At 43.7% G+C, this 26690-nt stretch overlaps 1 protein-coding gene across 6 annotated transcripts in view; it reads left to right on the top strand.

Moving 5' to 3' along the window:
- The window catches only part of ZNF592 (zinc finger protein 592), a 51847-nt gene extending 32806 nt beyond the window's left edge, over positions 1-19041 (top strand). For 5 of the 6 annotated variants that reach the window (XM_057722106.1, XM_057722102.1, XM_057722105.1 and 2 more), the window contains 7 exons: positions 6054-6232; positions 11635-11811; positions 12093-12252; positions 12366-12653; positions 12871-12983; positions 13645-13780; positions 14978-19041. In XM_057722106.1, the coding sequence (XP_057578089.1) occupies positions 6054-6232; positions 11635-11811; positions 12093-12252; positions 12366-12653; positions 12871-12983; positions 13645-13780; positions 14978-15478 (1554 nt within the window). In that variant the 3' untranslated portion in view covers positions 15479-19041. Of the gene's footprint in view, positions 1-6053; positions 6233-11634; positions 11812-12092; positions 12253-12339; positions 12654-12870; positions 12984-13644; positions 13781-14977 lie in introns of those variants that run through there. The other variant, XR_009051350.1, reaches the window with a different exon arrangement.
- The last annotated feature ends 7649 nt before the right edge of the window (positions 19042-26690 follow it).

Raw genomic sequence — 26690 nt, forward strand, 5'->3', positions numbered from 1 at the left:
TAGTTCTGTGAAAAAATGTCCTGGGTAATTTGATAGGCATTGTATTAAAGTTGTAGATTGCTTTGGGTAGTGTGGCTATTTTAACAATATTAATTCTTCCAATCCAAGAGCATGGGATATTTTCCCATTTCTTTGAATCATCTTCACTTTCCTTCCTCAATGTTTTATAGTTCTCATCAAGTAAGTCTTTCACTTCCTTGGTCAGGTTTATTCCTAAGTTTTATTTTATTTTTTTAATGTGATTTTGAAAGGAATTTTTTTTTTACACTTTCACTTTCTGTTGTTTCATTATTAGTGTAAAGAAATGAAACAGATTTCTGTACGTTAATGTTGTATCCTGCTACCTTGCTGAATTTGTTTATTAGTTCTAGTAGTTTTGTGTGGAGTCTTTAGGGTTTCCTATATATAGTATCATGTCATCTGCATATAATGACAATTTTATCTTTTTTTTTTTTTTTTTTTTGTGGCACACGGGCTTAGTTGCTCCGTGGCATGTGGGATCTTCCTGGAGCTGGGATCGAACCCGTGACCTCTGCACTGGCAGGCGGATTCTTAACCACTGCGCCACCTAGGAAGCCCGACAATTTTATCTTTAAAAAATTTTTTTTAAATTCATTTTTATTTTTTGGCTGTGCCCTGTGGCATGTGGGATCTTAGTTCCCCAACCAGGAATTGAACCTGGGCCCTTGGCAGTGGGAGCTCGGGGTCCTAACCACTGGACTGCCAGGGAATTCCACAATTTTACCTTTTCTTTTCCAATTTGGATACCATTTATTTCTTTTTCTTGTCTGATTGCTGTGGTGTGGACTTCCAGTACTATATTGATGGTGAGAGTGGGCATCCTTGTTTTGTTCCAGATTTTAGTGGGAAGGCTTTCAGCTTTTCACTGTTGAGTGTTATGTTGGCCATGGGTTTGTCATAAATAGCTTTTATTATGTTGACATATGTTCCTTCTTACTTACTTTGGTGAGAGTTTTTATCATGAATGGATGTTGAATTTTATCAAATGCTTTTTTTGCATCTGTTGAGATGATCATGTGGTTTTTTGTTTTTTTTTTTTCTTCTTTGTGGCACACGGGCTAAGTTGCTCCACAGCATGTGGGATTTTCCTGGAACAGGGAACGAACCCGTGTCCCTTGCCTTGGCAGGCGGATTCTTAACCACTACACCACCTAGGAAGCCCAATCATGTGGTTTTTGTCTTGTCTCTTGTTGATGTGGTGTATCACATTGATTGATTTGTGTATGTTGAACCACCCTTGTGATCTTGGGATGAATTCAGCTTGATCGTGATGTATGATCTTTTTTATATGTTGTTGGATTTGGTTTGCTAATATTTTGTTGAGAATTTTTGCATCTATATTCAATCAAAGATATTGGCCTGCAATTTTCTTTTCTGGTAGTATCTTTGTATGATTTTGGTATCAGGGTGATGGTGGCTTCATAGAATGACTTTTGGAGTGTTCCCTCCTCTTCAGTCTTTTGCAAGAGTTTGAGAAGAATTGGTATAAGTTCTTCTTTGTTATGTTTAGTAGAATTTCCCAGTGAAGTCATCTGGTCCTGGACTTTTGTTTGCAGGGAATTGTTTTTTGTTTTATGGGTTTTTTTGTTGTTGTTTTAAATTACAGATTCTATTTCACTTTTATTTATTTATTTATTTAATTGGCTGTGTTGGGTCTTTTTTGCTGTGCGCGGGCTCTCTTCAGTTGCAGTGAGTGGGGCCTACTCTTCATTGTGGTGCACGGGCTCCTCATTGCCGTGGCTTCTCTTGTTGTGGAGCGTGAGCTCTAGGCACGTGGGCTTCAGTAGTTGCAGCACATGGGCTCAATAGTTGTGGCTCATGAGCTCTAAAGCACGGGCTCAATAGTTGTGGCACACGGGCTTAGTTGCTCCGTGGCATGTGGGATCTTCCTGGAGCAGGGATCGGACCCGTGTCTCCTGCTTTGGCAGGCGGATTCTTAACCACTGTGCAACCTAGGAAGCCCTCTAATTCACTTCTAATGATTGATCTGTCCAAATTATCTATTTCTTCTTCTTTTTTTTGGCTGTACCACATGGCACATGGGATCTTAGTTTCCTGACCAAGGATCAAACCTGTGCCCCCTATAGTGGAAGTGCAGAGTCTTAACCACTGGACCACCAGCGAAGTCCCAATCTATTTCTTCTTGATTTAGTTTTGGTGAGCTGTATGTTTCTAGAAACTTGTCCATTTCCTCTAGGTTGTCTAATTTGTTGGCATATAGTTGTTCATAGTATTCTCTTATGGTTTTTTGTATTTCTGCAGCATCAGTTGTTATTTCTCCTCTTTCACTTTTTATTTTGTTTGTTTATTTGGATCCTCTCTCTTTTCTTCTTGGTAATCCTGGCCAGAGGTTTGTCAATTTTGTTTACCCTTTCAAAGAACCAGCTCTTTTTTTTAATTGATTTTTTTTTCTATTGTTTTTTTAAAATCTCTGTTTCCTCCCTTATCTTTATTATTTCTTCCTTCTGCTGACTTTAGGATTTTTTGTTCTTCTTTTTCTAATTCTTTTAGGTGGTAGGTTAGGTTGTCTGTTTGAGATTATTGTTGTTTTTTGGAGAAGGCCTGTGTCACTATGAACTTCCTTCTAAGAACTGATTTTGCCACATCCCATAGATTTTGTATGGTTGTGTTTTCATTGTCATTTATCTCAAGGTACCTCAAATTTCCTCTTTGATTTCATCATTGACCCATTTCTTTTTTAGTAGCACATTGTTTAGTCTCCATGTAATCATTTTTTTCTCATTTCTCTTTCTGTGGTTGATTTCTAGCTTCAAGCCATTATAGTCAGAAAGGATGCTTGAAATAATTTCTGTCCTCTTAAATCTGTTGAGGCTTGTTTTGTGTCCCAGTATGTGGTCAATCATAGAGAATATCATGTGTGCTTGAAAAGAATGTGTATTCTGTGTTTTTTGAATGTAATTTCCTAAAAATATCAATTGGTCTGACTGTTCTATTGTATATCACTTAGGATCTCTTTGGCTTTATTGACTTTCTGTCTGGAAGATCTGTGTATTTACGTGAGTGAGATGTTAAAGTCTCCTACTATTGTATTCCTGTCAATTTCTCTCTTTATGTCTGTTAGTATTTGTTTTATGCATTTGAGTGCTCCTGTATTGGGTGCATGTATGCTATGAGTGTAATATCCTCTTCTTGTATTAATCCTTTTATCATTATATAGTGTCCTTCTTTATCTTTCATTTTGGCCTTTATTTTAAAGTCTATTTTGTCTGATATGAGTGTTGCTACCCCTGCTTTCTTGTCATTTCCTTTTGCATGAAATATCTTTTTCCATGCCCTTACTTTCAATCTTTGTATATCCTTCACCCTAAAGTGGGTCTCTTGTAGGCAGTATATTGTAGGCACTTTTTTTAATCAGCAGTCTGCCACTCTGTGTCTTTTGTTTGGATCATTTAGTCCATTGACATTTAAGGTAATTGATAGATACGTATTTATTGCCATTTTAAACCTTGTTTTCCAGTTGATTTTGTGTTTCTTCTTTGTTCCTTTCTTTTTTCTTTTTGTTTTTCCTTTTGTGGTTTGATGGTTTTCTTTTGTATTATGCTTGTGTTCTCTTCTTTTTGTTTTTTGCAAGTCTCTTGTGTGTTTTTGATTTGTGAGTCATTCTTTTTGATGCTCAATTATCCCATCTTTGGTCATTGGGAGCCCCTTCAAGCTGGCTCCTGTGTCCTTTTAATATGAACTCATTAAACCTTGAGAAGCTTCCTTACTTTGAGCCCCAACAAGATGTCCTGGGCATATTTCTTGTGCTAAACCTAGAATCAGCCATTTCTCCAAGAAGCCAGGGTTTTTTGTTGTTGTTGTTGTTTTTGTGTTTTGTTTTTGAGGAGTGATATTTAGAGGCTACATTCTGGGCACCAGAGATGCTTATTCTGCTGGATGTATCTTTCTAGGGCTTTTCAGTGGCCAGAGCTAAGAAATATAAATTTTTAAAGAGAGGAAAGAAAGATCATGAGTTTATATTTGTATTCAAATGTAAGATTATACTTTTTATGTAACTGATTTTATACTGAAAATCTTGGTTCCTAAGATTTTCCTACTATACACACACATACACACACACAAATTTTAAAACATCAAAACCAATATTATTTCTAACATTAGAACACTGCATAAAGTTGAGGGTGTATTTGCAGTTCTTTTTGTCCTTAGAATATATCATATTAAGGATGTATAAGTCAAAATACTGTGTTTTAAAAGTCACTGGGAATAATTTTTTTCTCTCCATGGTTATGTCACCTACTTAATACATAGTTAGGTTTTTTTCTGTTTTTCAGTTTTTAGGGAATGCTTTTGTTTACTTAGTTTAATTTTTTATATATATTTTAAATTATATAAAACATTTATGTGACTCCCAAATTAAAATTATATAACAAGGTATATTCAGAAATGTCTTGCTTCCATCCTTTTCACCCTGTCCCCTCCTTCCCCATAGATAAGGCTTTTTATTCACTTTTGGTTTATTGCTCCATTGCTCCCTTTTTGCAAATATAAGCAAGTGTGTGTGTGTGTGTGTGTGTGTGTGTGTGTGTGTGTGTGTGTGTGTATGCATATGCATATGCATGAAAGTGATTATTTCCTCCTTTTTTACATAAAAGTTAACATATTTATTTACTATTCTGCACCTAGAACGATACTGAAAAAACAAAAACAATAAAACCTTTAATTATGGAACGTCCCAAACATATGTAAAAGTGGAAAGAATAGTATAATGAACCATCTTTTAACAGTTACCAACTCAGTGGCCCATCCTGTTTCATCTGTATTCTTACCCACCCCTCCCCCAGTGGATTAGTTTTAAACAAATCCCAGCATTATAGTATCTATTTCAATATATATATCTAAAAGATAAAGCTTTTCCCTCCAAAAAAAAAAAATCACATCTCAAAATTAATAATAATTCCTTATTATCAAATTTTAATATCAAGTGTCAGATGTCTCAGTATTGTTATCATTAAGTTAGGGTTAAATATCTGATTGTCTCATTTCTTTTTACACTTGACTCACTTGAATCAGGATCCAAGTAAGGGGTATACATTGCAATTGTTGAAATTTTCTTTTAAGTTTCTTTTAATCTGTAAATTCCTCTTCCCTTAATCTTTTTTTTTTTTCCCTTGACATTTTTTTGTTGCAAAAGCTGGATTGTTTGTCCTGTGAGGCCCTGCATTCTGGATATTGCTGATTAAAGTAGAGATCTTTTCCTGGCCTTCCTAGCAACTTACCCCTCTGAGCACTCCTCTGACCCTGGGTCAGTGGCCCCATTAGTGAGTAGTACAGTTGTCCCCCTTTTACTAAGAAGGGCCTCTCCAGATGCAGGGACCAGTTGAGTTTCTTGCTTTCCCTCTGTGGGCTGCCTGGGCTCTCCCCATTAGAGAGCTTCAGTGAGTCTGCCTGTAGGACTTGTTAGCCTCTGGTTCTCTCCTGGGGCTGAGAGCAAAGGAGCTGCTACCTCCTGTGCTTTTCTGTGGGTGTATGTGGTCAATTGTGGCTTAGGGCACCCCCAGAGTGGGCAGACTGTCTGAAAATATGGAAACTCAGTGTGCCTTGGGGCTTCTGAGTATATAACCAGGGTGGGCTCAGGTCTGCTTTGGAAGTCCCTGAGCCAGCTGACTGAAGGTGTTAAGTAGGAACCTGCTGAAGCTGTGGTGAGTGTGGCAGTGTAGTGAAGTCTTAGAACTCAAGAAGTGCTTTGGGCCTCTGAAAAGGAAAACCCAGTCCTCTGCTAAGCCAGAGGAAAGAAGTACTCACAGTCCTACATGTAGGATTAATCTTTGGGAAAATAGGGTTAGGTCTGTCTTTGATTAATAAGGTGAGAGGCAAAGGTAGCTTGGGTGTCAGTGTCAACACTTAATGAGGCCTAGGGGTGTCACAAGTGACCTAGGAGACTTGGAGGAGAGAATGGTTGGGGGAGGAGGTCATTCTGACCCATGTCCTAGGAAAGCCAGACAGCTCTGATTGAAGAGCTACAGGCCTGCGGCTCCTGCATGAACTGCTTTCTTGATGTTCTTTCCTAGACTTGCCAGGTGTGTCAAATGCTGCTGCCCAACCAGTGCAGTTTCTGTGCCCACCAGCGGATCCACGCCCACAAGTCCCCCTACTGTTGTCCAGAGTGTGGAGCGCTCTGTCGCTCTGCCTACTTCCAGACCCACGTAAAGGAGAATTGCCTGCACTATGCCCGCAAGGTGGGCTACAGGTGGGTGCTACCTGACTTGCTGTCCTGGGCTTACCCAGTGGCTGGTTTTTTTTCTGGACCAAAACTCATTTAAGACTTGAGTTTTAGGAGTTCCCTGGTGGTCTAGTGGTTAGGATTTGGCGCTTTCACTGCCGTGGCCTGGGCTCAATCCCTGGTTGGGGAACTGAGATCCTGCAAGCCACGTGGCACAGCCAAAAAACCAAAAAAATTGAATTTTGGTTTTGTGAGGCCTGGGCTCCAGCCTAATAAGACAAGAATGTTGATTGGTATGCGGACAGACATTTTTATTTTGTAGGGAACCAGAAGAGCAAGGGTAAGAAGAATAAGGAGTTGAAAAGTTAAACATTAAAAAAAAAAATGCTTTGGGACTTCCTTGGCCGTTCAGTGGTTAGGACTCCATGCTTCCACTGCAAGGGGCATCGGATCAATCCCTGGTTAGGGAACTAAGATCCTACATGCCATGAGAGCATGGCCAAAAGAAAAAAAAAATAAATTGAAAAAAAAAAAAAAAGGTTTAAAGGGGAAGATTTGGGGGAGATTAGAATATATATAACATTTACTTTGTCAGTTTGTTTTTTAAAAGTATATAAATTTGCTTACAAAGTTACCATGTTTGGCATATTAATTTTAAAGTACTCTTTCAGCAATACATTTGCAAATTTCAGTACTTTCAAATGTTCTCAGTTTTTGTTAACAAATGGCAAGATGCCAAACTCAAAAGGACTCTGGTATCTTTGTGTTGATTGTCAGTTTGTGAGAAGCAAAACCTGAGAATGGAAAAAATCATCAGCTTCATGGTAAGACCAAGAAAACTCTTATTTTAAACTGAATCTTCTCCCTTGTGTCAAACAAATATAAACAAGAAGTCATTTTCAGGAAAAAGATCAAAATGAGGGAGAACACTCCCTACAAAACTCACTGATCTGTAATTTTACACTGATGCAGTCAGGTCTCCTTTACTGGTTTACTGGTTGCTTGGGAGTTTCTACATCTTCTCATGTTTTACTTGATCATTTTTACCTTAGAAATTTCATTTTGCCCAAATTTATTGTTTTCTTCTCCTCAGTATTAAAATTTTTTATTGATTTAGTTCATTTAATAAACTTCTCTTGAGTACTTAACTGTTGTCTTTAGCATTGTGCCAGACACTCAGGATACAAAGATGATTAAGACCCAGCTTCTGCGTGCAAGGGGGCTTCAGTCTGACAGGTTGCAAACATGTACACAAGTAATTACGATTCAGGGTAGTCAGTCCCATAGTGGAGGAATGGTCAGGAAAGCTTCATAGGGGAGGTATTAGGAGGTTTTTAAGTAGAAGAGAGATAGCATATCTGGAAGAGCATAAGCAAGGGATACCAGCATACACAAAAGGGCATACAGAAATGATGCATTTCGGTAGATGTAGGTCAGGATGAACCAGCAGAAGGGTGAGAAATGAGACTAGGGAGTTGGTAGAGGCAAGCCCATGTAAGACCTTGTGTTCCTTGGTAGACATTTGGACTTTATCCAGTGGACAGTGAGGAGCTACAGAAAGATTTGCATCAGGGGCATGATCCAGGTAGATCTGTGTTTTAGAAAGATCATTCTGGAAAGCTGACATATATATTTGAGGGCAGAGATTAGAGACTAGTTGTGTGACAATCCAGATGAGACACTGAGGGATTCAGCTAAGGCATGGCTGTGGGGATGGAGAGAAGGTAAATTTGAGTGAGATTTAGGAAGTATTTAATGGAAACATTAGGGCTTGACAATATTTTGTTTATCACGGTGAGAGACAGGGGGTGGTTAGTGATCACTTCCAGGTTTCTCTCTGGTTATAAGCATTTCCAAATGTAGGCATTTCTTTTACGTGTTATGGAGAATGGAGAAGCTAAAGTGTGTGGGAAGAAAACAGTCCAGAGGGGGGTAATACAAAGCCCTTGCCACTGTGTTGCAGAAGAGCATTGCTTGGTAGCTCCCCAGGCTACATTTTAAAACCAAACACCTGCACCCGTGTTTTTTGCAGTGTTCATAACATTTGAAAATACCTTTCTAACTGACTTAAGCGTATGCTGCTTGTTTCAAGATCAAATCCAATCCAATAGCAATGCAATCAATTAATTTTTGTATTTGAATCTTGAATCCAGGAAATTTTCAATAACACAGCTGGATTAATAGCATTTTTTTGTCTTTTAATTAAATATTTTACTTTCTTCTCTAAGAGTAAAAAGAAACCTAATGTCTCAAAAGGAATTTAGTTTATCAAGCCTTTTTGTAAGAAATGTCAGACAAAAAAGTATTATGATTCAGCTAGAGGGATTACTGAAGATAATGACATTAAAATTTTCAGTGATCTGTGGTTGAACTCAGAAGATATACACACTAAGATCTTCAACTACTAATGTTATTTTTTTTGTAACAGCTTTATCCAGATATAATTCACATACCATCCTATTCACCCATTTAAAGTGTCCTATTTGGTGGTTTTTACTATATTCACAGAGTTGTACAATGTCACCACAATCAATTTTAGAATATTTTCATCACCGAAAAAGAAACCCTGTATTTGCAACCCTCCCATCTCCACAACAATAAGCAACTATTTTCTCTCTCTTAGATGTGCCTCTTTTGGACGTTTCATATAATATCTGGTCTTGATATAATATTTTCAAGATTCATCCATATTGTAATGTATATTAGTATTTCATTCCTTTTTTTGTTTCTACCTTTTGGATGTTATGAATAATGCTCCTTATGAATATTCATGTACAAGTTATTATGTAACATATGTTTTCATTTCTTATGGACATATACCTAGCAGTAAAATAGCTGAGTCAAACTGAGGAGCTACCAGATTGTTTTCCGAGGTGGCTATACCACATTTATATTCCTACCAGCAGCATATGAGAGTTTTGATTTCTTCACATATTTGTTATTGCTGACTTTTGATTATAGCCATTGTTGTGGGTATAAAGTGGTATCTTATTATGGTTTTGATTTGTATTTCCCTGATGGATAATGATGTCAAGCATATCTTCATAAATGTATTGGCCATTTGTATATTTTCTTTGGAGAAATATCTATTCAGATCCTTTGCCCGTATAGAAATTGTGTTATTTGTCTTTTTGTTTTTGAGTTGTAAAGGTTCTTTATATATTCTGGTTTCAAGTCCCTTGTCAGATGTATGATTTGCAAATATTTTCTCCCATTCTCTGGGTATTAGTATTTTTTAGTAAATTCTCAGAAGGCACCTATGTTCTATTTCATTGAGCTCTACTATGGAGTTTTACAATATTGTATTTTTAGAATTTTATAAATTATGCTGCTCTTTTCTGATGTTTGGAGAGTGACCAGTGTCACGTGGGAGCAAGTTTAGACTGTTTACTCATGTGTTATTTTCTTATTGTTTGTGATTGTTGACACAGCTAAGTGTTTTATCGCTCTTTATCTTCCCTCCCTTTTATATATTTGACAGCATATGCCTCCATAGTTGTCTGTTTTCTCTTTTTCTCTTTAACAGTTGGTAAATAGTTGTGTCATAGGGCGGGATTTCTCTTCTGCACAGTTTTTCATCAGTCTGTAAGCTCTGATTCAGTCCTCCACTGAGGCTGTGTGGCACATGTTCTTTTACCCTTTTATGTTCTTACTGTCCATGAGGTTTCTTCCAAGAATGTTTACTGGGTAAACAGAATGGATTTTCAGTCGCGTTTATATTGCTTCTGTAGGAGTTTGGTCAAACTGCACAAATAAAACCACTTAAAGAGATTCTTTACACATGTCAAGTGTATTTGGCCGCTTTGGCTGAATTTACAAATATGTGGATTTTTTTTCTCCTCGTAATTATTTGTGGCATGGATGTACTTCTGTGTGCTAGGAGTTGGTCACTATTTTGTTTAGCAGGAGAGAAAAGAAAATATAATTTAAGTGTAAGTAGCTTGTATAGAAACTCTAAGACATGTACACATTTAGTAATGAATGCTTATTGGCCTCAGTTGCCAACAGGCTTTGGGTTCTGTGCACTTCTCCTCATTGCTAATTAAGTTTGCAAAAGGTGATTCTGTCCCCCTCCCCCCCAGCACACACAAAAGGAAGAAAAACAAAAAATATTGGTCAGGATTCTGTGATGAGTTATATGAACTGCAAAAATGGGCTAATGTTTTTAAATGAAGGCTAATATTTGGGAGTCAGAGAATTCTTAAGTGAAGAGATATCCTTTCTTTCAGTAAAGCAGCAGCCTCTCTTCTAGCCTCTATATAGCCTACAGGGATATCAAGGTTACAGGAGCAAGCAATATTGCAACAAACAGAAAATAATAGTTATCTCAAGAGGAATAGCTGGGAGCAGGGAAGGTGTTTTCTCATGTAGGGGAGACCTGTGTGTGTTTATAGGCAGGAAGGAAGACTGAACACATGAGAAGGTCTAGGAACCAGAATAGACGCAGGTTAGCTTGGAGGAGGGTCACATCATTTTCTGATACTGAAGAAAGGAAACTCAGTATTTATGGAGAGATATTTTGAAGTTGAGAGTCCAACATGACCTCAATTGCATAAAAATGGTTTAAGACAGTTCATACATTATAAAAATGATATGTTCACCAAACAAAACTCAGAAAATACGAATTGATAGGGGAAAAAAGGAAATAAAAATGTTATCCATAGTCACCAAGGAGACACTAGAACACTTATGAGCTGCACAGTCCAAAATGGTATCAGGCACATGTGACTGCTGAGCACTTGAAGTGTAGCCAGTGCAACTGGCCATTTTATTTTATTTGTTTAAATTTAAATAGTCACATGGACAATGCAATGTAGAACATTTCCATCATTACAGCAAGTTCCATTGCCAGTGCTGCTCTAGTGCATTTCTTCTTGGGCTTTGAGGGCTGTTTGTTTTAATGTGGTTGTTATGGTGAGTATAGCATTTCCTAACTGTACATTTTATTAAGTGAATATCCCTGCCTGTTCAGCGCCAGCTTGCGGGAAGGCACAGGCTTTCTGCAGTCTCCTTTTAAAATTCCTCTTGGACTCCTGCAGTTGTAACACACTTAAATGGTGACTGTTAATGTCATTTTTGAGCCATTCTCCACCCACTCCACTCCATCAGCTTCTCTTGGCTGGACTCAAGTTTTTGGTTTACAGAAGAATATTCTCCAGCCAGTGAGGGAAGGGGAGGCTCTCTTCCCCCCTTCTCCACCAGGTGTGGGCTTGGGCTTGGGGTGCCCTGGGTGACTGCATTGTGCCAGGCGGCAGCAGACAGGCTCTCAAGGTGTACGTGTGAAGGATGGAAGACTGAGTGCACGAGGGAGGGGGAGAAGGAGGGTCCCCGAGATGGCTCTCTTCCTGTCTTCCATCCCTCCTTTTCCAACACCACTTCTCAGTCTGACATGCCTACTCCCCCCGCCCCACCCCCCTTCTTTTATCCAGGTGCATCCACTGTGGGGTAGTCCATTTGACCTTGGCCTTGCTGAAAAGCCACATCCAGGAGCGACACTGCCAGGTTTTCCACAAATGTGCATTCTGCCCCATGGCCTTCAAGACTGCCAGTAGCACCGCGGACCATAGCGCCACCCAGCATCCCACCCAACCCCACAGACCCTCCCAGTGAGTGTAGCTCCAGGGCCAGCAGGCCTGTGGGAGCAGAACTGATTAGCCTGGGTGCTCTATGGGGAGGAGTTGGGATGGACTGGAAAGTCTGGGCTAGTAGCAGAGATGCCTGGAGTCCTCCAAAGACATCCTGAGTCCAGGGAGTATCCACACTGGCTCAGAGTATTGCTTTTCCAAACCTAACCCTGGTTCAGAGAGATCAGAGATGGGGTGGGGGGGCCTTGTGGTTCTGCCAGCAGAGCCTTGGTTACCTCACACTCTGGGGCTTGTTTCATCAGGCTCATTTATAAGTGCTCCTGTGAAATGGTCTTCAACAAGAAGAGGCACATTCAGCAGCATTTTTACCAGAATGCGAGCAAGGCGCAGGTGGGCGTCTTCAAGTGCCCTGAGTGCCCGCTCTTGTTCCTGCAAAAGCCGGAGCTGATGCAACATGTCAAGGTGGGATGCCTTGGGGAAGGAGGCTGGGGACAAGGGCACGTGCCTCAGGCCGGGGGTCTGACTCTGTGCATCTTTCCCCTTGCCCAGTCAGTAATCGCTCTCCCCATCCCCAGAGCACCCACGGTGTTCCCCGAAATGTGGACGAGCTGTCAAGCCTCCAGTCTTCAGCGGACACATCTTCAAGCCGCCCTGGCTCTCGAGTTCCCACTGAGCCCGCAGCCACTAGTGTGGCTGCTCGGGGCAGCTCCCTGCCCTCTAGCCGCTGGGCCAGGCCTGAGGCCCATCGCAGGGGTGAGGCCAGGCCCCGGCTGAGGAACACTGGCTGGACCTGCCAGGAGTGCCAGGAGTGGGTTCCTGACCGGGAGAGCTATGTGTCCCACATGAAAAAGAGCCATGGTCGGGTAAGTGTCGTCACATGGGCACAGTGCATGTGTCCTGTGGGGTCAGAGCCCTCTTATGTGCATGAACCCCTATGGTTCTTGGTGCTTTGGACATGGTGGGTACCACAGATCTTGAGGTCATGGGGCATCCTCCTCTCTGCCTACATCATCTGAGAAGAAAGATGCACCCAGAACTGTCTTATGGTTCTGATGCTTTGCATCCTGTTATTTCCCATAGACATTGAAGCGGTACCCATGTCGGCAGTGTGAACAGTCCTTCCACACCCCTAACAGCCTGCGCAAACACATCCGCAACAACCATGACACAGTAAAGAAAGTCTACACTTGTGGGTGAGTCCCTGGAGGTGGGAGCCAGGAGGCCTTAAGTTCATCAAGACTGTCCATAGTACCACTGGGGCTTTTCTCTGCCGTGAGATCAGGGCTCAAAGGAAAGAGATAAACAGATTTCTAATGGGAAGATGCTGTGGCTGGGTCAGAAATTCAGGCATTCCAGAAATGAGCTTCTGGAGCCTAGTGGCTCTGAAGCCCTTCCCCTTCCCAACTCCCTGACTCTAGGCCATCCTGCCAGTCAGTAGTGGAGGGCCCTGGGATTTGAAAGGAGTGGTGGCAATGTGAGCATGTACTCCATCTGGCCGTGAGGCTTCAACACCATCTTTCTGGGCTTTCGGACAGGACAGGCCACTCTTTCAGGCTGACCACTACCCCAACACTTGGGTCTCTGGACCCTGATAACAGAGAGTGGAGTGTGAGGTCATAGCTCAGGGCCAGTACAGATATTCTGACTTGCTGTTGTCTGCCACCTTGGCTGGCTTGCTGGCCGGATTTCTCTGGGGAGTACCCAGTACCACCCAGCCAGCCTGAGGACCACCCTGCCTTCTCCAAACTCTCTCCCTCCTGCAGCCAGAAGCAGTTTTGCCTCTGCCTGCCTGTGGCCCCACTGGGCCCTGGAGCCAGTCATCTTACACGACCTCTTCTGGCTGTACTTTTGCAGGTATTGCACAGAGGACAGCCCCAGCTTTCCTCGGCCCTCCCTCCTGGAGAGCCACATCAGCCTTATGCATGGTATCAGAAACCCTGATTTGAGCCAGACGTCCAAAGTCAGACCTTTGGGTGGACATTCCCCTCAGGTGAGTGTGGGGCCCCTGCTTGCCCAGTGACGCCTGGAGCTGGAGGGACACCAGGAAGGCTACAGGGAGCCCTTTTGTCCTTGTGGCCATGGAGCAGCCAGCAGGGACAGCATTCCTCAATGCCGGTCACTCTCTAGCTTTGTGTGACCTGCCTGGGGACTGCACACAAAGAAAGGACAGGAACAGAAACCCATGAGGCAGCCCATTGACCGTTTTTTCTTGTTGTTTCCCTGTCACTGCGACCCCCTTCTTTGGGTGTATGCTGCCTTCTGAGGACATTGGAGTGCTTTCACACATACCCTCCTGCTTCCGCCCCTCTGCAGTCCTGGGAACAGGGGTAGGCAGGGCTGACTGTTTGGCGAGGGTAGCCATGCTTGGTTGAGTCACCCCCCACCCACTCCCAGTTACGGAGAAGCCAGACCTGGACTCTTGCTATCCCGGACCCTTGTCCTATGACCTTATCCCTATTTCATGCCCTATTCCCATTTCTGGTCAACTTCTGGAGCAGCCTACTCTCCCTCCTCACAGTAGGCTCTTCCCACTCCATGGCAAGGGGGCTGCTCCTCAGAGGGGCAGACATGTCTGGGAAACTCAGAGCTGCCTGGATTTTCAGGAGGTTCTTTATTGGCCATTCAGAGAAGGGCCCTGGTCTGCAAAGGCCCTTTCACAGCAGGAAGGGTGTCAATTGACATTTTAGCAGCATCTGTCTATGATTAAAACGCACACCCTCCCTTCTCTGCCAGATGCATACACCCTTTGATCTAGCAGTTCCTCTTCTAAGATTTATCTGTCAGATATCTTTGGCCTTGGGCATAAAGAAATGTGTCAGTGTATGTTTTTAAGTGAAAAAAGCAGGGTGAAGAAAAGTGTGCATGTAATGCTATCATTTTGTAAAAGGCAGTAGTTTTATTTTTGTGTATGGGTAGAATATCTTTTGGAGGAGCCTCAGAACCCAGGTGTTCTCTGAAGAGCAGGGCTTGGGAGCCAGGTAGGAGGGAGTTAATCTTTTCTATACCCTTCCCGTATCTTTGGAATGTTGTGCTACATGCATGTGTTACATTAAACAAACAAACATAAGAAACAAACCAAAGCTAAACCAGAATTTAGGGCTGGGGTGAGCCTGACCTGGGTGGTGATTCTGCGAGTCCTTGGGCGGTGTTGATCATGTTTGGGGGCTCATGTCATTTCCCCTTTCAGGAGAACCATCTGAAAAGACCAGTCAGTGGAGCAGGGGATGCTCCAGACACCAGCAATGGCTCGACTGTCTCTTCTACCAAAAGGCACAAGTCCCTTTTCCAGTGTGCGAAATGTAGCTTTGCCACAGACTCAGGACTCGAGTTTCAGAGCCACATACCTCAGCACCAGAAGGACAGCTCCACAGCCCAGTGTCTCCTCTGTGGCTTGTGCTACACCTCTGCCAGCTCCCTCAGCCGCCACCTCTTCATCGTCCACAAGGTGAGAGACCAGGAGGAGGAAGAGGCGGAGGCGGCGGAACCAGAGGAGGGCTCTGGGGAGGATGTGCCCATGGAGACCAGGGAGAACGGACTGGAAGAATGTGCCGAGGAGTCTCTGTTGGGCGACTCAGAGGCCAGGAGATCACTGGGCCTGGCCCCTGACGAGGACAGTGCCCAAGATGCTCGGAGTCGACCGCAGGGCTCTCAGGACCGGGACAGCCACACACCGTCCCCGCAGGTGTGACCGGAGGCTTTGCAGTGCGCAGTCGGGGTGGTGCCGTGGTGTCCTCCGCCCGCCATGTGGACAGTGGAAAAGAAAAGGCTCCGCCTTGGTGTGAGTGTGGCTGGCTGTGCCCTAGAGCTGTGTCTGCCCTGAGCTGCGGGGGGCTGGGTGTCCTCCAGCTCCAGGAGATGCAGGGTCGCCCAGGACCCTCACAGCTCTGAATTTGCTTCTGTTATTTATGGCTTTGTGCTGCTTCTTGGTACCCCGACTCTTGTCTGTGTCCTTCCAACCCCAGGCTGCTTAAGTGGCCCAACCTGATACTGTCAACTCGGCTCGAAACCCCTCATAGCTGTGCTCTTATGGGAGGTTCCCCACTTGCTGCCTTCAGCCAGGGGCCTCCTGACAGCAGCTCTCTTTCTTACCACCAGAGCCTGAGAAGGGGACGAGGGTACTGGAGCAGTCCCTCTCAGAGAGCTCGCCCAGCCTGGCTTGCAGAGGGCCCTTGGTCACCATACCCTTCTTTTCTGTCTTCTCTGACTCTTTCCCCCCAAAACAGTCCTGGAGAATTAATTGTCACACTGGCTCATCCTGTCTATGTGGGTGGGAGAAACTTCTGCAGCACACCTCTGATTGGAACCTGGGAGAGCAGGAAATGCGGCCAAGGCAGGCAGACACCGAGAGGCAGACCCCCTTCAGAAGGAGCTGTGCGTCCTTGTTCTGCTGCTGTTCTGCCTTTCCTGACCAGCGGGGTTTGGGGCACACAGACATCGGGATATTTGTACTCTTGCTCCTGTGCCATTAGAGAGGCTGCTGCCCCAGGCAGGCCAGCCCCTCCTCCTCTCGGCTACACTCATGTTGCTCAGACCATATTTCGAATAAAAAAATCTTCTTACCATGCAGGTAGGCTCTTGTATTCCTCTTCAAGTGAGCCTGGCCCTACCCTACTCCACCTAAGACTTCCCTCAGTGTCCCATCTCTGAGGGAGAACATTGTTTCCTGCTGTCCAAGGAAGGTCCTCTCTAGCTTTTGGAGCTGTGGTTAGGAAACCGGGAGCTCAGTACTTCTGAAGGGGTGAGGGGAGGGTCTTAATGCTGATCAAGAGTCATCTCCAAGCTCTCCCCTGAGCTAGTGGCATTGGCTTTTAGGGCCTATTGAAATTGTTCTGGGCACCTCCATCTTTCCTACAAATGGTTTTTCTAACTAAGAGAACCCTTTACTGGTGGGAAGAGGGGGAGGGATAGAAGGGAGGAATTCTGTAATTTTCTTGCACTGTTCCAGAGGTCTTGGCCACTGCCATGGGGAAGTCGGGTGTGGCAGAATTGGGATTAGACATTGGAGGCTGGCGCTGTCTTTTCACTGATGGCAGAGTTAGGACCTGACCAAGCACAAAGAGCTGGCTGTGTGGAGTGTCCTCTGACCTCTGCTCTGAGGGGCTGCCACCACCCTGCATGGGTGGGACATGGGACTGGGCTCTGCAGGATCTAGTGCAGCCAGAGGAAGTGGGTGCTGTCTACATTCTTAGAGGTGATCCTTCAAGGAAGACATTGACTATCAATTATAAATTAAGTCAGATAAATATGCCTGACCTTTTCACAACTGAAAAAAAAATTTCTTCCTCTATCAAATGCCAGATTTTTAGTGGAAAAGCTAATGGCATTGGGAAAGGTTAATGCTTATTTCAGTTTCAGAGAAACAATGCCTTTTAATGATTGCCATACCTGGCAAGGCCACCATGTCCCTGCTTCCCAAGCAGGCAGCAAGGGCAAACCAGGCCTGATTCTGGCTGCATGCAGAGCCAGAGCTGGCCTCAACTCAGCTGTCATCCCTTCCTAATTTCCATTGCAGGGTGCCCACCTTGCACCTGGGGCCATTCACAGGAACAGATTATAGAAGAGGCTGGTAGAAGTGTTTGGAATGGATGGCTGAACTGCTTCCTGCTCAGAGACAGTGGTAGCTGGAGTAGGGGAAGAGGAGGTGGTGAAATCATAGGTCTGACCTGTTCTGACCTCATATCTATCTCCTTCCTGGGAATGGCGTGGAGTGGAAAGAATGTCGAGCCACTCACCAAGAAACCTGGGTCACAGCCTGGGTTCTGCCTTCAGCCAGCTCTTAACAAACCCCCTTAACTTCCCCGGCCCCTTCCCTTCAGGATAGACCTAGTATTTCCCATCCAACTTGCTTCACAGGCTTTCGTGAGGTGATAAGTGTGGACGCATTTTCTAGTTTATGAAACACTATCGGTGTCAGGGATTCTTGACTTGACTTTAGGTATGGAGGGTGGAGTGTACCTTGCCCGCTCTTCAGACTTGGATGCTGATGGTCAGTTATGATTGGTCTGGGACACCTCTCCTCTGTTAGTAATGGTGATAATTAACAGCACTTTAAGTCCTGCTCGTGGGCCCAGCTTCTTGCTAAAAACACTTTCCAGTGGTTCTCACTTTGTCCTCACAGTGATCTCACAGTTATCCTGCATTTTACAGGGAAGAAAACCGAGGCTCAGAGAGGTTACATAACTTGCTGGGCAACCTTGTAAGTCAAGCCCATGGTTCTAAAGTCCATGATGTCAACCCCTGTATTGCCTTAGTGACCCAGCTACTTTGGCTGGTTGCCAGCATATCAACTGTTTGCAGCCATCCAGACATCTGCTTTCCTACCTCCCTTGCAGTTGGGGTGCCCCACTGAGCGCCAGGTTCTCTTTGGAGTCAGTCTGTGCCTTTTCACCCCGAGAAGGGCCCTGTGCATCTTGTGACATTCCAAAGCACATGCCGTGTGTCTCTATGACCTTTCATTCTCATTGGGATTTATCTTGCCATTTTAAGATCATCATTTGGGGGTGGGGGTGGATTCCAGAAAAGGTGGCCCAACCCTCACCGGGAACATGGTTTCCTCAGGGTCCAATATCTTTTGATCTTTTTTTTTTTTTTACGATTTTTTAAAATGGTTGTGCTATCATGTGTTATCATCAGAAAATGCTTGCTGTAACAAGCACTTATCTGCTGAAGTGAATACTCTACTGATCAAATTAAACAGATAAGATCCCACCCTTGTAGAGACTACAATTTCATACACTCTAAGGCTTGACAAATGACTAGTATTTATTTTCCAACTGCTTTACCTCTGTAAAATGATATGCTGAATTACTATAAGCTAATTGGTATAGAAAGAGCTCTTCCCTTAACTTATAATGTAAACAGTCTGGCTTTTGAAAACAGCTGTGGTTCAACAAGTTCAACACACTTTGCCTTCCCTGAGACTGAAAAACTCCTCTGCCTGCCCTGGTCATCACTGTATATTCAGCTCTGGGCACACTTTCTTTTACTTGTTTTTATTTTATTTTATTTTTTCATCTTTTGAAAAAATTAATACACATACACGGTAAGACATCCAAACAATACAAAAGAGAATACAATGAAAAGTAAGCTTCCCAATGGAGGTCAGCTTTCAGTTCTACAGCCCCCTCTCCAGAATTAATCACTGTTTCTATATCTTAATGTACCTTTGCTGAGCAATTCTATGCATTTACAAGTTTTTAAATATGTATATTTATATATCTATTTTTAATACAAATGGTAGCATTCTATACACACAGTGTTCTGAAGCTTGCTTTCTTTCCACTTGTATAATGGAGATTGTTCCAAATTCATCCAGTGGGTCAGTCTTATTCTTTAAAAGCTCCTAGTACAGTTCTTTGTATACAGCGGTGGTTCAAAGAGTGTTTGAATGAATGAATTAATGCACGCATGTGTGAATGAAAGAATCTGATTCAACTGGTAGCTACAGAGTTCTCTCAGGGTCTGATCTGAGACAGAATCTTCTAGATTCTGGGACATTTTTCCCTGTCTTTTCCAGGGAATTCAGGCTGTTGTCCAGAGCAAAAGGTTGTTGACCTTTTCCACAAACAATTGCCACAGCAGTGTTAGAAACTGGGGGACCTTGGTCCCTCTGGAGGAAAGAGCAGACTGAGACTCAAGTCCCTATATGGATTTTTTTTTTTTGAGATCCCTATTTAAAATGCATTTTTCTCGGGGAATTCCCTGGTGGTCCAGCGGTTAAGGCTCCATGCTTCCACTGCAGGGGGCATGGGTTCAATCCCTGGTCGGGGAACTAAGATCTTGCTAGCTATGTGGTGTGGCCAAAAAAAAAAAAAAGCCATTTTCTTATTGGAAAATGATATAGCATTATTAGAGAAAATTAAAAAACATGCATATTTATAATCCCATCTTTGCAGTTTTCATTTTTGCATATCATTTTCCAATCCTTGTTCAGTTCATAGCCGAGTTTATGGTATAATTATGATAATAACAGTGGTTAACATCAAACATTTTTATATGACAGACATTATTCTCACATTCATTCTCCTTTAGCCTCATAACAATCCTATGAGATAAACATCAGTACTACCTTTATTCTTTTGGAGGCTCAGAGTGGTTGACCCCTAAAGTCATGGAACTAGTAAGGGGCAGAGCCAAGATTCACTCAGGTGTGACTAGCACTGTACTGCACTGCCTCTGATTTTTTTTTTTTTATAAATTTATTTATTTATTTATTTTATTGCCTGTGTTGGGTCTTTTTCACTGTGTGTGGGCTTTCTTTTAGTTGCAGTGAGTGGGGGCTACTCTTCATTGTGGTGTGCCAGCTCCTAATTGCCATGGCCTCTCTTGTTGCAGAGCATGGGATTTAGGTGCGTGGGCTTCAGTAGTTGCAGCACATGGGCTCAACAGCTGTGGCTCACAGGCTCTAAGGCGCAGGCTCAATGGTTGTAGCGCACAGGCTTAGTTGCTCCACGGCATGTGGATCTTCCTGGAGCAGGGATCGAACTCGTGTCCCCTGCATTGGCAGGCAGATTCCCAACCACTGCGCCACCTAGGAAGCCCACTGCCTCTGATTTTGACCCTACTTTTTTCTACTTAATGTTATGTCTGGACATTTTCAATGTTTTCTACATAGTCTTGAGAATAAACTCACTGGCAGTGTAATAGAAGGAAGAAATCCAGTGACCAGAAATCAAGAGCCCTAGGTTCCAGTCTGGACTCTGTAATTAAGTCATTTGATATCTGTTGGCCTCAGTTCTTGCATCTATCAAATTAGGGGGGTGGGGGGGCTTAAATCTCTGGGGATCTAGAATCAAGACTGGGTAGATTTTATCTTCTTGATCCTGTATATATTTATGTAAAAATAGAGGGGACTTTCCTAAAAGCAAGACCTCTTATTGAATTTCTCCTTTTGTTTAATTGTTTTATTTATTTATTGACTTTTGCCCTAGATATATACAAAAATGGAAGACCCCTCCCACTGACCCTCCTCCCCCAAGGCAATATCACTTTTATTTGCATTTATTTATATTTCAGTTTGCATCAGATTGCTTTTTCAATTAGAATTCTAGTTCTTTTATGAGTAACTATTTCTTTTGGCTTTTGTCAAGCCTTTCCAAGTTTGAACTATTTACTTGGTAATTCCAAAGCATCTTCAAATTCTTCTGTTACCCAGGTGTCTATTCATTAGAGACCTAGGTCCAGATGAATTCTTGAGCTAGCTCATTGTGTCATGTATTGGCCTTTTAACATGCTCTTATTTTTTTATAATACTTACTATTATTTGCAAATTGAAATTGAGTTTTTAGTGCATGAATATACTGAAAACTCAACAAATGTGTAATTGATTGTATGGAAAATGTGGCAAAAGGATATGATAAAGCCATTTAAGTCAATTCTAAAAAAAAAAAGTCAATTTTAATTCCACCGTAGTGAGTGCTCACGTGACACTGGGTCAGTAGCACCATCTCATTTTATGGGGGGGTATGGTATTATTTATAGATAGATAGATATAGATAGACTAAAATCTACTAGATATTACTTCTAAAAGTTAATCCCCTTGTTTTTGCCCCTATTTTCTGTGAAAACGGAGAAAGTTGATCATGTCTTTGATGTTTAAAGAGAGCAATTAAGCTGCTCTTTCATATTTTAAACTGGGAAGCTCCACTATTTCTAGGCCTCCATTTTCGGCTACAGTCCAGGGCACACTGTATACAATTCCTGTTTTCCTCTCGGGTTTTCTAGTCCTTAGACCAAGTTGTTTGAAAATTTGCCCTAAGACCCATTGTGCATACGGACAGGGTTGCATATTTTTGGTATCTGAGGAGGAAGGTGAGTTCTGCTTTCTCAGAAGCCCTTTGCCTGAGAAGGTGTCCCATTTCTACCCTCTGTTGGGTCTGGGGAGGACTTTGAATGTGACTTTTAAGTGGGGAAAAGGAGAAGATGAGGTGAGGGGAGTGGGGAGGTAATGGTAAGGAAAGGCACAGAAAGTTGTGAAGAAGCAGGCAGGAGAGTTTGAACAGGTAGAGAGTTTAGAACCTGCAAACAACACTTGACTTTTTTAAATTAATTAATTAATTTTTGGCTACGTCGGGTCTTAGTTGTGGCACGCGGGATCTTTGTTGTGACATGCCAAATCTTGTGGTGCATGGGCTTCTCTCTAGTTGTGATATGCAGGTTTTTTCTTTTCTAGTTGTGGCACACAGGCTCCAGGGTGCGTGGGCTCTGTAGCTGTGGTGTGCGGGTTCCAGAGCATGTGGGCTCTGTAGTTTGTGGCACACGGGCTCTCTAGTTGAGGCACGTGAGCTCAGTAGTTGCGGCACACAGGCTTAGTTGCCCCATGGCATGTGGGATATTAGTTCCTTGACCAGGAATTGAACCTGCGTCCCCTGCATTGGAAGGTGGATTCTTTACCACTGGACCACCAGGGAAGTCCCAACCCTTGGCTTTTAGGCCAGGTGATGATGGTGGTGGTGGGATTAGAAAGCAGAAGTGGCTGATTAGGAGGAAGTATGGCAGGTGCTAGCAAAAATGGAGGCAGTGGCTTAGTTTGTCGATGGCATCCCTTGGGTTGAGCAGTAACCGCAGCAGCTAATGCCAGAAGGCATTAACGTGTTTTAAAGAATGAGAAGATGTAGCTGCTATGGAAAAGGAGGGCTGGTTGAGATACAGAAGATCCCTTAGAAAAAGACTTAAGGGGAAGGAAAAGGACCAGCTCACTCTGCAAGAAGACCCAGAGAGGCCTGGGCTTGGGTGGTGTCTTTCTAAGGATGTGGAGTTTGTGTCCTGGGCCTGACCAACTAATTGCTGCCCCCTGATCACAGAGTCACCCTCTCATGTAATGATAATTTTATTCTAGAAAGGACCTACATTCGAAGCAGAAATTCCCCTCTAATAGGATATTGAATCAGAATAAATGGATTGGGGAGGACACGTGGCAGGGTGGCTCTACACTTGAGTCCCCAATTCCCCTTCCAATCAAACCAGAATCAGGAGTGGCTTCTTGTTGCCAGTAATCCTTTAATTGGTGTCCACTTACCCTAGCACAGCTGTGGCCACATCTCCAATCCCTGGAGTGCCGGAGTGGCCAGCTCATCCCAGAGTGGCAGGACCTAGAGTCTCCACCCTCCAGGATTAGGGACTCAGCTGCCTTGAGCTGGGAGCTGTGGGAGCTCTTGGAGGGAGGTCAGATGAGCAGTCCAGAGCACTGCAGATTGGCTGGCAGGAAGGGCAGCTTGCAGCAGAAAGCAGAAGTTTCCCACAGGAGGGCAGGGTCAGCAGAAATCTAGGGCTTTGTTGAGCTCAGGGCTAAGCCCTTTAAAATGAGTGGAATCAAGAGAAGGAAGAATAAAAGAAGAAACTGGGGGTGGGGAGGGGGGTGGGGGGTGGGGGTGGACACGTATTTGATTAACTTACCATGCTACTAACGACTTGCATTGAGATGGGCCACAGGTCTGGGGAGCTTTGAAAACTGGTATGGAAGCTGATGATGCTTCATAAGGAAGATGTCGCTGACCTCTGACCTCAATTCCTGTGCCATAGCTTGTGGAAAAGGCTACTTCAGCCTGAGTCCACATAGGTGCCAGAAAAGCAAAATAAGATCTTGAAAGTCTACTGACCAGAGTGAGGTTGATGATAGTGGTACTTTTCCCTGAAGAGCTCACCTGTGACGTGTGCCATTCATGGCACAGTAGCTTAAGATGGATACCGGCAAAGTGGACATGTTCAGAGGGGACCATCCAGCTTGGTGTGGGACCCTCGGTGCCATTTCACTCAAAGAGCTATTGAAGGAACTTGATGTTTCATCAAGAAAAGAGATATTTCATGATCACTTTTTTTCACACCTTTGCAGGGATATTATATCAAAAAGGAGTCTAGACTTCCTCTGTGTGGCCTCAGAAGGCAGAACAGAATTAGACTCCATAAATGGAAGATCCTCCTAAAAATAAAATGGGCCACCTGAAGGGGTAGCATACTTCTAATCCCTGGAGATGTCCATACACAGGCTGGGGTGGGGCCGGGGGGTGGGGTTGGGGTGTAACAGAAGTGTCCTAGAGAGTGCTGAGGCTTCACAGTGGCAGGACAAGGCTAGAGGCAGAGGCCAATTTCTCTTCCTGCCAACCCTGAGTGGTCCCTGCCCTCTGTTTCTTCCCCTCCTCACAGCTGGGGCCATATGTGCTTCCTCTCAGACTTCTTCCTGCCCCCAGCCAGGGACCTCTTCTGACCCCTAGGAGCTCCTCGGCGATACTCAGGCACTGGCATCTGGCCACTTTTGTTGGACGGGCCTGACTCTGGCCTCTGCTTCAGCTCTGGTCATTGGGACGCTTCTGCTTTGTTCAGAAGGCCAGAGTTTGCACTTTATCACCCAATTCTGTAACCCATTACTGCTTGAAAACATGATGGGTTTCCTTTGATCTCTTTTGAGAATTAAAGGTAGTAAAGGGAAGTGAAAGACAAGGTAAATATTTTAGGGCAGAGCAAACATTTGATCATCCTCATAGGTTGTAAGGAAGGAGGCCGGGCAGGGGAGGATAGGGAGAGCTGACAGAGCAGAAGTTTGAGTGTCTTGGAAGGAACAGTATACATTTTGTAGCAGACGTTTGTGCAACTCAGGAATGACATAGATAGCCTGTCCTCCTTTAAAGTGGAAGTTCTCACCAGTGGTCTCACTTTTCCCTATATTTTGAAGGAGCGGCGAGGAAGGCGAGGTTGGAATCTTGTTTGGAACAGTTGCTATAGGGAAAGGAAAAGGTCAGCTTGGGGAAATGTAAAGGGATTGCCAAGCTGCCTGAGATCAGACTCAGGTTGGAAAGCAGAAATGTTGGCCAGCCTCAGAGCAAGAAGCCCACAGCCAGACTCCAGGTCAGGAACCAGCAAAGCAAACTTAGTAGAAGGTCAAGGGGCAAGTGGAATGAGATTCCTGAGGAAAGTACAGTGGTAGTTGAAGTTATTGTCCACTTTACACTGTCTGTGTGTAGATGGGGATGGGATGGGTGTGATAAGGAAGTGAGGAGGGAACTCGTGAGTAGAGAAGTTAGGGGAGAGGGAGTCTGGAGTTGCCCTAAAGCTGAGGGCAGGCTTGGTAGATGGAAGGATTAACAGGATGGCATTTTAGAAGTGGAGAAATTCCTCTGACAAGGTTCAAGTGGTGGACATTTGACTGGGTTGCTAAAGGGAGTGGGGTGAAGGTCTCTGAGAGGACAAGGTCAATGGACCTGCCGCCAGGTTGTTGGCTGAGTTATTAGAGAAACAGGGGACTAGATCCTGTTGCATGGTGGCACTCATTGTGAGGTGGCCTGAATTCAACAAGTTCAGGTGGAAGATGATGAGAAAGGTGGAATGGTGTCCTGATAGCTAATAAATATGAGGTAATGTATGCCCTTGGCCAATGCTTCAAAGGAGGGTGGATTGTTCCCTTGGAATTTTGTTAGTATTGGAAGAGAGAGAGCTGAGTAGGAAGGGGAAGAATGGGACTAATTCAAAATAAAAGTCATGTTCAAACGCATTCAGACTTTTGATGAGGGGGCTAATGTAGTTAAGTCGGATTGTCCTGGGAGACCCATTGTAGTCTGAGAATAGGTTCCCTTGTTACATTGAGCTAAGGATGTTAACAGTAGCCCGAGATTTTCCTACCATGGGCACCCAGTTTACTCTGGGGCCCCAGGAAGTTCAAAACAATCGGGAGAGGGGATCCTGGCACCAGTAACAAGTTCCTACAACGCTTCATCAGTACTCGTATTTAATAGCAAACACTGACTGCCTTGTATTATGGTTATTTCCAAACACAGAACCACAGCATGTGCTCTCATGTGCAAACCTCTATTAGAGGATTGATGGCGATTCTGTTTTAATTTTCTATCTTTCTTTCAGGCTTGAGAGGCTCTCAAGGGTAGAGACTATAACATTCCTTTCTGCACCCTCAGTACCTGCCATAAATGCCTGGTGTGTAGTAGACAGCAGTGACTTAATAAATATTTGCTGAATCAACAGCTATGACCATCAGGATCATAAAAGATCATGACCTCAACTCCTCTTGACAAAGGAGAAAGCTAAAGCTCAGAGATGGTGAGCCACTTGCCCAAGGTCACACAGCCGCTCAGTGGAAGGGCAGGATTAGAACCTGAGTCTTTGGACTCCTAGCCTAGTTCTTGTTAAACACCACTTTACATATCCTCTCTCTCCTGCTAGGCTGCAAATCCAGGAAAGAGATTTTGCCTTTTCCACCTCTCCATCCTTGAATGCCTTGACACTCCTTTCTCAGCTGTGCCCGTATCATCATGAAAGCATACTTGTTAAATTGGCAGATAGCAAGAAGCTGGGAAGGACAGATTATACAGTGGATGACAGGAGCAGAATTCAAAGAGTCAGATAAGAAGGAAAGGGAATGTGAGATTAAGAACATGAGATTTAACTTTTAAAAAAAAAAGGTGAAAGTTCACCTTTAGGATTAAAAAAAACTTAACAAATAGGATTGGGAAAGACTTAGATGGACAGTGGTTCATGTTGAAAATTTACAGGCTCAGGATCAATGAAACAATTTGGCTGCCAGAAAAGTTGTTGCTAATTGTGTGGAGCCCAGACAAAGGTGCTAATTCAGTTGTGGGCTGCTCTGGTTTGACCTCTGTGGAAGTGTTGTGTGTGTAACATTTTCAAAAGGAAATTGATAAATTGGAGAGTCACTGGGGTAACTAGTGGCACCATATCCACTGTCATATGAGAAATGGCCTAAAAGGGAAGTCCAAGTTCCTCTTGTGCTAGGCAAGGCCTTCAGGATCTGGCCCCTGCCTAATGCACTTCTCTATTTGCCCAGATCCTTTACACTTGAGTGACATGAATACCAAGCTGTTTCACACCTCCATATCTTTGTGCATACTATTCCCTCTATCTGGAATATTCTGTCTACCCTGCCCCCCACCTACAAC

Source organism: Hippopotamus amphibius, chromosome 2 (genome assembly GCF_030028045.1).
Source record: "Hippopotamus amphibius kiboko isolate mHipAmp2 chromosome 2, mHipAmp2.hap2, whole genome shotgun sequence".
NCBI classification, from domain to species: domain Eukaryota; kingdom Metazoa; phylum Chordata; class Mammalia; order Artiodactyla; family Hippopotamidae; genus Hippopotamus; species Hippopotamus amphibius.